At 45.4% G+C, this 16,034-nt stretch overlaps 1 protein-coding gene across 1 annotated transcript; it reads left to right on the forward strand.

The window, feature by feature from the left end:
- Positions 1-3,298: 3,298 nt before the first annotated feature.
- Positions 3,299-4,012, forward strand: LOC147096181 (claudin-4-like). Its single transcript, XM_085974114.1, has one exon. It carries the CDS (start codon positions 3,377-3,379, stop codon positions 4,010-4,012), a length of 636 nt encoding a protein of 211 aa, XP_085830240.1. The 5' UTR covers positions 3,299-3,376.
- The last annotated feature ends 12,022 nt before the right edge of the window (positions 4,013-16,034 follow it).

Raw genomic sequence — 16,034 nt, forward strand, 5'->3', positions numbered from 1 at the left:
TTAATGTATGAGAACTGTTGGCGAAAAACCCTGGGAGGGTAAGGTCTCCTGTACCAAGGCCTGTTGGCCCTCCTCTGTCTGGCCATGATTGCCACTCTCTCTCTGCGTCTCTGTGCCCTCTGAATGTGATGGAGAAGGACAATGTTCCCATCCATTGCAGCCCCGATAGTATCTGGGCAATCAAAGTTATGACGGTCAAAAAGCAAAGTACCTGCAAAGTTATGGTCAGAAGCCAAAACTACCTCAGACAGCATTGACTCAATGCAGAAGTCTCTCTTTCTCTCTTTGTCTCTCTCCAAATCTCTCTCTCTCTCTCAGAATGAGTGGTGCAAAAATGGCTACCACACAAAAGCCAGGAAAAGGCCCCCTTTAAATAGCACCCCCCCAGCCCCACGGTGACTGGGAAGCGTTCCAGTCAACCTGTCGTTGGTCACGCCAGGCGGAAAGGAGGGGGGCGCCACTGAATTTCCGGTCCGGGGCGCCCCAAGGGCGTTGCACTCTCGAATGACGTCAAGATCTGCGTGCGCAGGAGATTGGGCTGTATTGTTTAGCGCCACCGCAAAATGCCCGTTCAATTTTGCAAGAGGTGCAAATATCGCCGCGCCCGGGCACTAGTTGGTTTACGCCCCACTTAGCGTCCTCTTAAGGCGCTAATGGGTGGCGCTACCAACTGAATTTTTCCCCCAATATATTTTGGTACTAAGTCTTTGGCACTGACATTTGAGACTCTCTTATGAAGAACTTAGGAGAAGAGGCTGGAGGATAAGCCACTCAGGCTATCCATGAGTTCATCATCCATGTACTTTATACTCCAAATCACCTCTTGAATGCTTCAACTGAGTCATTGCAATATTTCCTGCACTGGTTTTTGCAAACGTCAACAACAAACATGGTAAAGGCTTGTGAGTTGTCAGTTTATAACCACGTCCATTGCTTCCCCTGTCTTAGTTTTGCACAAACTACCTTACTGCAGCAACTTTGTCTAGCCCGTGCATTATTATATATATATTTTAAAAAGACTCAAATTTGAACAGCCCTGGTACGGCACTGAGCCACACTGCCTAGGAAGGCCCTGCGTTTGATTACTGGACTGTTGCTGAGTTAGATAATCATGGCCAAGGTGGTGGCAGGGATTCTGTAATTGGTTTTGCTGTTGCTAAGCGAGGACACAGCAAATCAGGCAGGGTTCCCACTGCAGATCATTACACAGTGTGGAAAGAGCATATATGTGGAAGCCCATTGAGGGCACGATTGCTAAGGTATGATGCTCCCATGATTGAATAACCTATTGATATTTACTAGGCTCAATGCTGAAGAGTAACTAATTGGGCAATGGGCCAGAGGAACTCTATTATTCACCACCATCACACAGGAAGGGAGAACGTTAAAAAAATAAAATTTAAGCTTAATGATATAACTCAGTTGCTTATAGTGTGAGATTATGCTTGTCACCGTCCTTTGGCGCCTCACTGCTGTGTTTGTACTTATTTATTAAGCATGGTGGTGACTACATCTGGAAACAATGTGTCACCTGTGATCTTATTGATAATACAAGCACAGGAGTCATAGTAAGTGATGTTTGTGACAGGGGCACCCTAGGCTAATGAGCTTGGCTTTAGTCACATGGCGGTCACATGCATTGTACCTCAATTGTTGCTCATTTGTCAATGGTTGCTGATTAACCTTTGTGGAACAAAGCTTTTCATCTCTTCACACTTTGCTGGCTTTTGAACCATGTGACACTGCACTTCATGGCAAATTTCCAGCCTGTGGGACCTTTGGCTAACTTTTCCAACATTCCGCAAAGACACTGAAAACTTTCCTCTCGCCTTCTTCAGCTGGCTGTAGATATGCGGGTTCGGGAAACAGGGAAACATGTCTCGCCCAACAGATGCCCATATAAGCGTGGCATTGATGCTGGTCATGTTCGCATGCTTCAGTGTTGGCCACTCGGCCTTGGCATTAAAATTCCAGGAGAGATGGTGGGTGCCAATAGGGTGGGTGGGGGGGGGGGGCGGAGATCTGATTATTGACAGACAAAGGTTTCAGAACATGCACACTTGGATCAGTAGCATTGGGAGCTGTTGGACCTTGCCGAGCTATGGACTCCCTCTCACTTAGCGAGAAGGAGAACAGAAGCCAAGGCACGATGATTTGTGATGTGGCAATCCCTTTTTTTTTTAATTAAAAAGGTTATTCATCCCACATGGGGTGGAAATGCAGTTTATTGAGATGTCAGCTTCTCTTTGAAGTACAAAGCTGACGTAAATATGTGAGGGAGCGCTTACAGGAATCACTCCCATGTGGGCTTTTATAAAAGATTAGAGCTGGAGAAGTCTGGAAACGCCAGGATTGTGAACGTTGTTCATTAATTTCTTAACATTCCCTTATCTTCAAACAAAAAAAACAAGGCAATGAGGCGAATCGTTCGGAAATGTTGCGGCGCCAACGTGCAATGAGTTATGCCAAGCCTTGAGAAAGAAGGGCTTGCAGATCTTCTGAGGGACGAAAGGATTTAGAGGAAGAGAGACAAAGAAACTGTAAGTTGGATTTCTCTTAAAAACACAACCCGGACACTGGATTCAGAGGAACGTATTGCCAGTACATTAAAGTCATCCCTAAGGCACCCGAAGACCATATTGGATGGAAAACAAGTTAGAGTGGCATCACTGCGGGGTCATAGATGAGGAATGAGAGATTAAAGGACATATTTTTGTTTTAAAAACATGGCATGAAGACTTGATAGTGAGAAGAAGATTCTGTATTCCTCCTCCCAAGACCTCAGGGGACTGAAGAATCAGCATTTGTTTAATTAAAGTTGGGGAAACTGTGAGTAAAAAAAAACTTCACTCGTTGCTGCTGATATTTCTTCACAATTAACTTGTGCAATCAATCGCCAAACGACCGAGGAGACAGTCACTGACCTGTTACCCCGAGTTACATGGACTAAGATGAAGAGTGGACGTTTTGTGTAATATAAGCATCGATGGGAGGAAGCGTCCCGGGCATTAACCCTTACTGACCGATCCTGGGTCCAAAAAAAAACATTGCCTGAACTTAAACGTTTTGATTTTCTTTGAAAGACTGGATAAGAATGGGATTTTTGGGAAGTCTTGGGCGAAATTACTACATCCCACCTCTGCGGGAATGCTAATTCTGAGCTAACAGATACGTTTCTGTGGATTAGATAAACCTGCATTTTGTTTGAAAGAATCAGTGAAGATTTTCCCCATTTAAAAAAAAGTGTTGGGAATCAGGATTTTGCCTTTCAGCGGTTGAGTTGGGTGGTAAGCGCTTGTAAAGGGGCATTTTAAGGCGAGGTTGGTTTTGCTTGTTGGACACAAACGTACACAGCCAAAGAGCAGGGGGGGGAAGAATGGGATCGGTCATGCTGGAGCTCACTGGTCTCTTCCTCTCTGTAAATGGGTTGCTCTGCGTTATCCTGACTTGCTCGTTGCCCCTGTGGAAGGTGCCCGCCTTTCAAGGGGCCAACATCGTGACGGCCCTGGAGACCTGGGAGGGTCTGTGGATGGACTGCGTGTGGCAGAGCACGGGCGAGCTGGTCTGCAACACCTTCGACTCCATGCTCATCTTGAGCGAGGACCTGCAAGTGGCCAGGGCTCTGACCACCACGGCAGGCGTGCTGGCGGCGGTCGGCATCTCCGTGGCCATCGCCGGGGCCAGCTGGACCAAGCTGGTCAGCGGCGTGTCCTGCAAGGCCCGGGTCATCTCGGCTGCGGGGCTCATCTTCATGGCGACGGGCATTCTGCAGCTGATCCCCGTGTCGCGGACGGCCGCCAACATCGTCAGGGATTTCTACAACAAGTCAATCCCCGAGGACGTCAAGAGAGAATTGGGGCCGTCTTTATATCTGGGCATGGCGGCTGGCGTCCTCTTCATTGCTGCCAGTGGCTTTTTATGGAGCTCCTGCTACACATCGAGAGCACAGAGAACATATCCGGCACAGTACCTCCGTGGTCAAGCAAACTACAGTCAAAGCCAATATGTCTAGAGAAATGGCACCGAAATCGGGATACCGCCCACCCGAAGAGTATTGAAGATTAGAGTCAAGAGCGTTGGAAAGTTGAGGAATTCTCATAATTGTAAAACTATTATAATCGTAATACTATCCTCTGATCCTTTCAGCCATATATTGTTTAAAAAAAACCTAGCTTAGAATTTGGGTTAAGCAACATAATATCCCCCAAAATATAACCATTCCTATTAAAGCATCTCACCGAAAGTGCGTCTGGCCAACACTTGGTAGTGTGGGCGCCTCAGTAAAGCTAGCCGATCCCAAGCTTGCAAGTTCATCCGGCAGGATGTCTTTCTGTTCTGCCGCACGCCAATAGATTCTGTTAAGCAATTTAGTTACTAGGCTAAGTCTTCCTGTGGAACAGAGGAATTGGGGGAGGCCATTCAGCCTCTCGAGCCTGTTCCGCCATTCAATTAAATCGTGCCGGATCTCTACCCTAACTCCATCTACCCGCCTTGGTGCCGTAACCCTCCATACCCTTGGCCGACAGATCGATCAGTGTCAGTGCCGACTGAGTGACACAGTGGCCATTCCACCTGTGGGATCTCAACCTAAATGGACGGGACAAGACCGGAGGTTCCCAGTGTTGGACTGAGGGTGCTTCGGACCAAAGCTAAAGTTGCAGGGTAAATCCCGAGTCAGGATCTGACCCGGGTCTGGAGTGAGACTCCCTGGAGGGGACAGTCTCACACGGTTTGCGCTTGATACCCTACGGAGTGTAAATCCAGCGATGTGTCAAGTCTGCTTTACAAAGTCCGCCGCGAAGTCTGTTGGATCCCCGTGGCACTATTTTTAGATGTTCCTGACGTTAACGTAAAGATTTTGAGAACAGGAACTCTCCCCTTCACATTATCTAAACATTACCGGGTAGATTTTTCCTCTTTACTCCCTGGGCGTTAAGCAACGTCTGGGCGGAGCACGGGAAGGGGGGATTGCGGGTTGGCCAAAGAAGCGGCCGGATTTTCCTCCTATTCGTTGCCGGCCGGTTCTGTTACCAGTGTAACCCGATCTGTTCCCCAATCCCCTTTCCCTTCACCCACCTATCCAATCTAATCTTGAATGTTGACATCGTTTCTGCCTCAACTACTAACCCCAGAAGCGAATTCCGCAGCCTACAACTCTCTGTGTAAAGAAGTTTTCTCCTCTCTCTGTCTTATTATCTCTTGTATCTGTAACCCCCCCCCCCCATTGGAGACCCCGCAACTACTGAAAACTGTCCGCTTCTGTCTATCCTGACCCAGCCTTTTATCACCAAAAGCAGACTAACCAGCCATTTATCTCACTGCTGTTTGTGGGATCCTGCTGTGTTCTAAATGACTGCTCTGCTTGTATGTAAAGCACTTTGAAATGTTTCTGAGACATGACAAATGGCGGGTTGTCGGTAAAATGAGCCAGCAAGGATATTGTGGTTTATCTAGTCCTCCACTGAGCTGTGGGTGGTTTTAAAGGTCTCTACGGCTACAATATGTCCTTTTACAACTGGAGAGGAGGGAGGGAGTGGGGAGCAGTCAAGAAAGCTTCCTAGACTGCAGGCAACAGTGTAAATTCACCCTGAGAGAGCTTAGTGCTGCATTCTGTGGAGCTATACTTAATTAACAAAAGGGCTCAAGTCATAGGTATACACATTCACAGTTAGCTGTGGAAATACATATTTACAAAAAGAGTGTAAATGTGGACAGTAACTCTCTGCAAACATGAACCAAGCACCATCACTGGCATCTCATTATTGTCCTCCTTTTGACCCAATTACTTGTGATGAACAAGGAAGGTTGATGTTCCTCAAAATTCATCACAAATCAAAATAAATTGTAAATGCCTTTGAAAATAACATTACTTGATGGAATTATATAAAGTTGCAAAAGGGACAGTTTATAAATACACTCGCAGAATTATACAATAAGACTCCCAAACTGACCTAAAAGAGAACCAGGAATTATGTTTTCCCACTTTACAATTCCTAATTCTGGACCCAACCGAGCGGAGCTCACGGGGATGTTTGCTCTGTGTTTAGATCTGTCAACACTCAGAACACATTGGGAGTCCATGTTAGTTGACGTCAATGGAAATAAAAATGGGGAGAGGTGTAAAAAGGGGCGGATGATCCAAAGATGTGCGGGTTGGGTTGATTGGCTATGATAAATTGACCCTTAGTGTTAGGGGGATTAAATACGTGGGGTTATGGGGATAGGGTGGGATATGTGTTGGTGTAGGGGTTACGGGGATCAGGTGGGATATGTGTCGGTGCAGGCTCGATGGGCCGAAATGGCCTCTATCTGCACTGTGGGGTTTCTGTGATTCTGTGATTCGCTATTACCCATCTTACACTATTGCACAAAGTTAAAATTATCACCATTGTCTTACATTCATGTAAAGTTCCTGTCGACCAAAAATGACTGTTGGGATATGAGTGGATGAATGCTTAACGTGTTCATGGGATATTCCTCCCTCTGCAATTATTACCCAGGCGTTATTGTTAACTAGGCTAATGCCTGCATTAAAATAGCCGACAAAGGAGTGTCATATGGAAACATGAGTGCATCTCCACTAATATTATGACAGGGGTTTCTAGGCTTATGTGTGTTACCTTAACAAAGCAAATGAGGTAACACTGAAATAGCGCACATAGGAATTTTATACAAACAACACCTAGGACTATTCGATTGACTGGGCAGTGCGAATACAGGAAAATTGGGCAGGAAGGAGTTCACACCCGTAAGGGAGCCAGCCTGATCTTCCATCCACTTAAATTAACTACCTGGAACAGCACCCAGAGTGGATTATTCTCAATAACCCTGAGCCACACTACCAGGAGTAATCCCAGAGTGGGTTATTATCAATAACCCTGAGACACACTACCAGGAATAATCCCAGAGTGGGTTATTATCAATAACCCTGAGAAACACTACCAGGAATAATCCCAGAGTGGGTTATTCTCAATAACCCCGAGATACACTACCAGGAATAATCCCAGAGTGGGTTATTCTCAATAACCCTGAGATACACTACCAGGAGTAATCCCAGAGTGGGTTATTCTCAATAACCCAGAGACAGATTACTACCAGGAATAGTCAGAGTGGGTTATTCGCAATAACCCCGAGACACACTATCAGGAGTAACCCCAGAGTGGGTTATTCTCAATAACCCTGAGACACACTACCAGGAATAATCCCAGAGTGGGCTATTATCAATAACCCTGAGAAACACTGCCAGGAATAATCCCAGAGTGGGTTATTCTCAATAACCCCAAGACACACTACCAGGAATAGTCCCAGAGTGGGTTATTCTCAATAACCCTGAGACACACTAACAGGAATAATCCCAGAGTGGGTTATTCTCAATAACCCCAAGACACACTACCAGGAATAATCCCAGAGTGGGTTATTCTCAATAACCCTGAGACGCACTACCAGGAATAATCCCAGAGTGGGTTATTCTCAATAACCCTGAGACACACTACCAGGAATAATCACAGAGTGGGTTATTCTCAATAACCCCAAGACACACTATCAGGAGTACTCCCAGAGTGGGTTATTCTCAATAACCCTGAGACACACTACCAGGAGTAATCCCAGAGTGGGTTATTCTCAATAACTCCGAGACACACTATCAGGAGTAACCCCAGAGTGGGTTATTCTCAATAACCCTGAGACACACTACCAGGAATAATCCCAGAGTGGGTTATTCTCAATAACCCTGAGACACACTACCAGGAGTAACCCCAGAGTGGGTTATTCTCAATAACCCCGAGACACACTATCAGGAGTTATCCCAGAGTGGGTTATTCTCAATAACCCCGAGACACACTATCAGCAGTAACCCCAGAGTGGGTTATTCTCAATAACCCTGAGACACACTATCAGCAGTAACCCCAGAGTGAGTTATTCTCAATAACCCTGAGACACACTACCAGGAATAATCCCAGAGTGGGTTATTCTCAATAACCCCGGGACAGATTACTACCAGGAATAATCCCAGAGTGGGTTATTCTCAATAACCCTGAGACACACTACCAGGAATAGTCCCAGAGTGGGTTATTCTCAATAACCTCGAGACACACTATCAGGAGTAAAGAGTGGGTTATTCTCAATAACCCTGAGACACACTACCTGGAATAATCCCAGAGTGGGTTATTCTCAATAACCCCGGGACAGATTACTACCAGGAATAGTCCCAGAGTGGGTTATTCTCAATAACCCTGAGACACACTACCTGGAATAATCCCAGAGTGGGTTATTCTCAATAACCCCGAGACACACTACCAGGAATAATCCCAGAGTGGGTTATTCTCAATAACCTCGAGACACACTATCAGGAGTAAAGAGTGGGTTATTCTCAATAACCCCGAGACACACTATCAGGAGTAATCCCAGAGTGGGTTATTCTCAATAACCCCGAGACACACTATTAGGAGTAATCCCAGAGTGAGTTATTCTCAATAACCCCGAGACACACTATCAGGAGTTATCCCAGAGTGGGTTATTCTCAATAACCCTGAGATACACTACTAGGAGTAATCCCAGAGTGGGTTATTCTCAATAACCCCGAGACACACTATTAGGAGTAATCCCAGAGTGAGTTATTCTCAATAACCCCGAGACACACTATCAGGAGTAATCCCAGAGTGGGTTATTCTCAATAACCCCGAGACACACTATTAGGAGTAATCCCAGAGTGAGTTATTCTCAATAACCCCGAGACACACTATCAGGAGTTATCCCAGAGTGGGTTATTCTCAATAACCCCGAGACAGATTACTACCAGGAATAGTCCCAGAGTGGGTTATCTCAATAATCCTGAGACATAGTATTACTTGGAACAGGATATATCATCATTGGCAAGTACGTAGTATTATTAATCTAGAAATGATTGCTGATGATATTAGGAGAGGAACACTTAACACATTTGTATGGATTCCTCTGTATCCTACTTAGCTGGAGTGTGTTAACCCATCTAAAACAAATGGGTTGCAACAGTAGCCAGATGAATGCTAAATAGATTCATCCACTAATATCACCAACAGTCATTCCCAGACTGGCTGATGTTATATTTTTCCATTTCCCATTTATTGTTTATTCAAGAGAAAAAGAGGCACAAATGCTGGAAATCTGAAATACAACGGAACCTCCAGCATCCGCCTGGCGAACTTTCATCCCCATTTCCCAGCCCCCAAACTGGCCTTTTAATCTGTTTCATTTCCTGTGTTTTTTCAGTCCTGACCAAGGGTTTCGACCTGAAACGTTGACTCTATTTTCTCTCCACGGATGTTGCCGGGCCTGCTGAGTTTTTCCAGCATTTTCTGTTGTTATTTCGGATTTCCAGCATCCGCAGTATTTTGCTATCGAATGGAATAAATGAGCGGGTAACGAAGTGCAGAAATTCCCCGACAGATGCGATTGCTCGCGGGTGTCCAATGACCATCGATCGGTCAAAGCAACAACTGGCACGTTCTTCAGTAGCACTGACTTTGTCGTCTGTTTTTGTCCTAATGTGGACCGTCCATTTGTGACACGACGACTCCTCTGGAAAGCAAGGTACTCGACTGACTGGCAGATAACGTCTCAGCCCTGTATCGCTTACAATGTTAACGGGCCTGCAGTCAGTCGGCAGCTGTCCGCTTTGCAATAGCCGTTGGTTATATTATGGTAGTTAGCTTGATCCGTGGGCTCGCAGTGATCCTGAATTTCGAAAAGAGAGCTCTGTCACAACTGGCAGGTTTCACCTGCTGATACCTGCAGCAGAAGAACTGCTAGAAAGTTTATTTTGAAAGGTGAAGGCATTTTTTTTAGCACGCTGGTGAAACAGCAGACTAGATGTACTTCTGTGATACTGGAACTCCCTTAGACAGTCGATAGGAGCAAACTGTCTTTCTATCCAATGAACCGTCGGAAAGTTTTTTTAAAATATCTCCCTATTCCCAAATCCTTCACTCTTGCTGTTTTATTTTTGACCATTCCTTTTCTTTCGGTTGCTTTCCGGTTGAATACTGGTCCACGTTAACCACAAGGTGCCTCAGACCACTCACACAAGATAAAAAAAATCATTTTCTAATTTTATCTATCTTCCCTAGAGAGCTCTCTGCCCTGCTCTGCCACATCCGGCCTCTCTGTCCCACCCTACCCAACCTGGTATCTTTCTGACCACCCCATCTGGAATGATCCCCCCCACCCCCACACTCCACCTCCGTCAGACATCCAGCATCAAGTGGCAAGCGCTATTAACAGCAGCCAGGTTGAGTTTATTTCATTGCCACTTGTTCCTACGCTTCACGCCACTAGGCGTCAGGTGGACGGGAGGCGGTAGCGACAAGGGCAGGCACCAGAGCATTCAGTCTCAGGTGAATAAACTGCAATTTTCTTTTATTTAGAAAAGACAAGACGAAGGTTAGCTAGGAACCACTCATGTAGTGCGATAATGTTTCAAAATGCAAAGTGCTGTTCAGTTGGAAAAATGTATTAAGAAGGAAAGACTTGAACATCTGAACTCATTTTTGAAACCCCATATTATATCGAGGCACTCTCCGCCTGACTTGGGGGTGATTATAACTTTTGCCGATACTGTAAAACGGGCAATATCAGATCGCCCGCCCATAATACATCCCTGCCGATAATCCTACCCATTGACTTTAGTGGAAAGGACAACCGGGAGAGGTGTATTACGGGCGGCAGATCCGATATCGTATCGAGTGTTTTACATTATCGCCAGAAGTTAAAATCACCTCCAACTTCCTCGATTAACGCCTGTTAGAAAACTAATCGCCAAAATAATTGGGAAGCCTGTGTTCTATTACATGAACTGAAGAGGCCCCGGGGCAATGGGCAAAAGTAGAAGTTTTCTCACAGATTGTTGCTCCTCACTGAATGACGTTACAAATTTTAGGGATGGGCAATAAATGCTGGCCTTGCCAGCGACGCCCAGATCCCATAAGCGAATAAAAAAAAAATCTTGGTCTATATTAGGAACATAGGAACTAGAGGAGGCCATTCAGCCCCTCGAGCCTGTTCCGCCATTCAATGAGATCATGTCTGTTCTGCCACCTAACTCCATATACCCACCTTTGGCCCATATCCCTCAATACCTTTGGCTAACAGAAAGCTATTAATCTCAGATTTAAAAATAACAATTGATCTAGCATCAATTGCCATTTTTGGAAGCGAGTTCCAAACTGCTACCATGTGTGTAGAAGTGTTTCCTAATTTGACTCCTGAAAGGTCTGGCTCTAATTTTTAGACCATGCCCCCTAGTCCCAGACTCCCCAAACCAGTGGAAATAGTTTATCTCTATCTACCCTATCTGTTCCCCTTAATAGTAATGGTAGTACTGGCAAGATGGCCTGGGGTGAGTTGCATTTGTGGCCTACTCCCCCCTCTTCACTGTCATCCTCATCAGACCTGCTGCTGCCAGTATCTCTGGCTTCATTCATTGCCCACTGGGATGTCCCCAAAGCCGGGATCCAGTGCTGCTTCTATCCAGTGACTGTTATTAGGAGGCGTGCCCATCCCAACCTCAACAACCACTTGTATTTATAGGGTGCCTTTAACATAGTAAAATGATCCCCAGCTCTTCACAGGAGCATAATCAGTCAAAAATTGATACCGAGCCAAAGAAGGAGACATTAGGATAGGTGACCAAAAGATTGGTGAAAGAGCTAGTAAGGAATTCCAGAGTTTAGGGCCTAGACGGCTGAAGGCACGACCACCAATGGTGGGGCGAAGGAAGTCGGGGTTGCACATGGGGCCAGAGTTGGGGGAGGCAGAGATATCGGAGGTTTGTAGGGCTGGAGGAGGTTATTGAGATAAGGAGGGGCGAGGCCATGGAAGGATTTGAACACAATGATGAGAATTTGACATTCGTGGCATTGGTGGACTGGGATAAGTGAGGTGGATGGATTGAAAGTCTGGGACTGTAGGTTTTTTTTAATGGAACTGTTGGGCTTGTAGCTACATTTTTCTGAGATAGGGTCTTTTGGCCCACACTCAGCAGCTGCCCAAGATGGCACATTGGGAGCTCAGCATATGGGAAATAATTCCTCTGCTCTCACAAGCAGCAATACCACATAGGTTAGAATCATAGAATGATTGCATAGAATCATAGAATGGTTACAGCACAGAAGGAGGCCATTCGGCCCATCGAGCCCATGCCGGCTCTTTGCAAGAGCACCTCAGCTAGTCCCACTCCCCCGCCATTTCCCCACAGCCCTGCAATTTTTTTTCCTTCAGGTACTTATCCAATTCTCTTTTGAAAGCCACGATTGAGTCTGCCTCCACCTCCCTCTCAGGCAATGCATTCCAGATCCTAACCACTCGCTACATAAAAAAGTTTTCCCTTATCCCAACACTGGACAAACAGGGGGCTCTGGGGGGGGAGGAGCTAAATACGATTAAAATCACTAAGGAAGTGGTACTCGGTAAAATAATGGGACTCAAGGCGGATAATCCCCTGGACCTGATGGCTTACATCCTAGGGTCTTGAGGGAAGTGGCGTTAGGGATTGTGGATGCATTGGTAATAATTTTCCAAAACTCCCTGGATTCAGCAAAGGTCCCGGCAGATTGGAAAACTGCTAATGTAACACCCTTATTTAAAAAGGGTAGTAGGCAGAAGGCTGGAAACTATAGACCTGTTAGCCTAACATCTGTGGTTGGTAAAATTTTAGAGTCCATTATTAAGGAGACAGTAATGGGACATTTGGATAAACATAATTTAATAGGACAAACTCAGCATGGTTTTATGAAGGGGAAGTCATGTTTGACAAATTTGCTTGAGTTCTTTGAGGAAGTAACATACAGGGTGCATAAAGGGGAACCAGTGGACGTAGTGTATTTAGACTTCCAAAAGGCATTTGACAAGGTGCCACACAAAAGATTATTGCTCAAGATAAAAAATCACAGGATTGGGGGTAATATTCTGGCGTGGGTGGAGGATTGGCTATCTAACAGAAAGCAGAGAGTTGGGATAAATGGTTCATTTTCAGACTGGCAATCAGTAACTAGTGGTGTTCCGCAGGGGTCAGTGCTGGGTCCCCAACTCTACAATCTATATTAACGATTTGGAGGAGGGGACCGAGCGTAACATATCAAAGTTTGCAGATGATACAAAGATGGGACGGAAAGTAGTGAGTGAGGAGGACATAAAAAACCTGCAAAAGGACATAGACAGGCTAAGTAAGTGGGCAGAGATTTGGCAGATGGAATACAATACTGGAAAGTGTGAGGTTATGCACTTTGGCAGGAAAAATCATAGAGCAAGTTATTATCTTAATGGCAAGAAACTGGAAAGTACTGTAGTACAAAGGGATCTGGGGGTCCTGGTGCACGAAACTCAAAAAGTTAGTATGCAGGTGCAGCAAGTGATCAAGAAGGCCAACGGAATGTTGGCTTTTATTGCTAGGGGGATAGAATATAAAAACAGGGAGGTATTGCTGCAGTTGTACAAGGTATTGGTGAGATCGCACCTGGAATACTGCATACAGTTTTGGTGTCCATACTTAAGAAAAGACATACTTGCTCTCGAGTCAGTACAAAGAAGGTTCACTCGGTTAATCCCGGGGATGAGGGGGTGGTCATATGAGGAGAGGTTGAGTAGATTGGGACTCTACTCATTGGAGTTCAGAAGAATGAGAGGCGATCTTATTGAAACATATAAGATTGTGAAGGGGCTTGATCGGGTGGATGCGGTGAGGATGTTCCCAATGATGGGTGAAACTAGAACTAGGGGGCATAATCTTAGAATAAGGGGCTGCTCTTTCAAAACTGAGATGAGGAGAAACTTCTTCACTCAGAGGGTGGTAGGTTTGTGGAATTTGCTGCCCCAGAAAGCTGTGGAAGCTACATCATTAAATAAATTTAAAACAGAAATAGACAGTTTCCTAGAAGTAAAGGGAATTAAAGGTTACGGGGAACGGGCAGGAAATTGGACATGAGTCTAGGTTCGGAATGGTCATGGCCCTGTGGGTAGCGGAGCGGGCCCAGGGGCCGTGTAGCTTGGTTCTGCTCCTACTTCTTGTGTTCTAATTCTGTGTTAGATTTCAGGAGATGGTTCTATCCCTGTTCCTGGCTGGGGTGGAGATCACCTTTTACAGAAGGTAAGTACTGTAGAAAATGTAGGGACAGAGTGATCTCCTGGATGAGTTTTGATCGCCTAGATGGGTCGGAGAGGAATTTCCCAGATTTTTTCTCCCAAATTAGCCATTGTTTTTTTTAAATCTGGTCTTCGCCTCTCCCGGGAGATCACATGGGTTCGGGTGGGATGGAGAGTGATAGTAGATTTGAGGTTAGGATCAGATCAGCCATGATCTTATTGAATGGTGGAGCAGGCTCGAGGGGCCGATTGGCCTACTCCTGCTCCTATTTCTTATGTTCTTATGTTCTTCTTATGTTGCCTTTGGTTCTTTTGCCATGAAGCCTTCCTCCGGATAGTATTTCCAGCCAAATGATGTCCTTGTAGAACAATACATGGAGACCAGCTGTTTCCCCGTGTGGAGAAATGCAGACACGGACCCACATCCCGCTGCACCACATTGCAGAATACTCGAAAGCTACCAAGAGTGGCCCTCCAGGAAGGCGCTGCTTTAGTCTTGTAGTCTCCAACAAAAGCTGTGAGTGAAAATAGCTGGGATTATGCGCTTCAGCGCTCCAGACACACAACGGAGGTGCAAGCGGGACATTCCGTACCCTGTAATGGTCGGAAAATCGTGGGCTAGGGGTTGTGCAATTTCCCAATGTGCACTTCAGGTATGCTCCAGGCGTGACAATGCAGCAGAACATCTAGGTTAATGTCTCCCAGTTATTCAAAAAGTAGCCATGATGGGTTTACCTGCCAGTGAAGTAACGCTATAATGGGCCGTATTTTCCAATCGGAGGCTTTCTAAGTGCGGAAGCCTCTGATCTGGAAAAAATCTACGCACTTACCTGAGGGGTCCCGAGGTGTGTATAGTTCCGATGCTGGGCCTCCCCAACTCCAAGTGTGCAGGACCCACGTATCCCAGCGGCACATGCGGTTTACAAGCATCCCTGGGATCACATGGGCCATGGGGAGCCAATCAAAGAAGGAAATCTCCCTTCGTACATTTGACAGATAGACCTGTCAAATGTATGAATGGAGATCACCCCAAAAACACTTTAAAACATCAATTAATCTTTTTTAAATCACATTTTTAAAATTAGTTGAAATTACAATAAATATTTTAAACAAAAAATAAATTTTTTGAAGAAAATAATTAAAGTTTTTTACGGGGCTAAAAATAAACTTACCTTTTTAAAAAAAAAAGTATTTTTAAATGAGTGAAAATAATTTTTTCTTGCTTTTTTTTTCAACTCTTATCAACCAGGCATAAGATTTCTAAGGGTTTTCTGCGGGCGGAGGATCTCCAGAAAGCGGAACTATCCATCTGCAGTGGCCCTTCTCCAGGGCAGGTGTCCGATCTGCCGAGAGCATTCTTGACAGATCGGAAATGCCGCTTTTCAGCACATGCGCTGTGCATGCCTGAAACCGGCATTTCCGATGTCCCTATGGGTGAGTACATAGCGCGTACACACCCATAGGGATCGGAATATCTGGCCCAATAGTAATGAACTCACAAAGCAGGAGGAACTGGAGTGAGAACAGATGACGGGACCGCACGGCTATGGCTGGGGAACTAATCCTATCGGTGATTATTGTATGTAAACCTTCTATGACGTGGAACTGAGTGATTGTTTGCTTCTGATTTATAATAAATTTTCCAATTATACTGCTGTACGTGCCATCATTAAAGTGCCTTTTAACAAAAAACACAGTATTTTTCTCCAGTTGTCCCTCCTCCTCTCCTGAAGGTACTCACTCATACATAGGAACATAGGAAGAGGAGGAGGCCATTTAGCCCCTCCAACCTGTTCTGCCATTCAATGAGACCATGGCTGATCTGCGGCCTAACTCCTATGGGCCTTTGCCCCATAACCCTTAATACCTTTGGTTAACAAAAATGTTTCAATCTCAGATTTAAAATTAACAATTGACCTAGC

The sequence above is a fragment of the Somniosus microcephalus genome, unplaced genomic scaffold (assembly GCF_052327205.1).
Source record: "Somniosus microcephalus isolate GS21.2 unplaced genomic scaffold, FLI_Smic_1.0 unresolved_chr1, whole genome shotgun sequence".
NCBI lineage: Eukaryota > Metazoa > Chordata > Chondrichthyes > Squaliformes > Somniosidae > Somniosus > Somniosus microcephalus.

What these genes read in the sequence shown, in the direction of transcription:
- LOC147096181 (XM_085974114.1), top strand. Translation starts at nt 3,377, where the DNA reads ATGGGATCGGTCATGCTGGAGCTCACTGGTCTCTTCCTCTCTGTAAAT.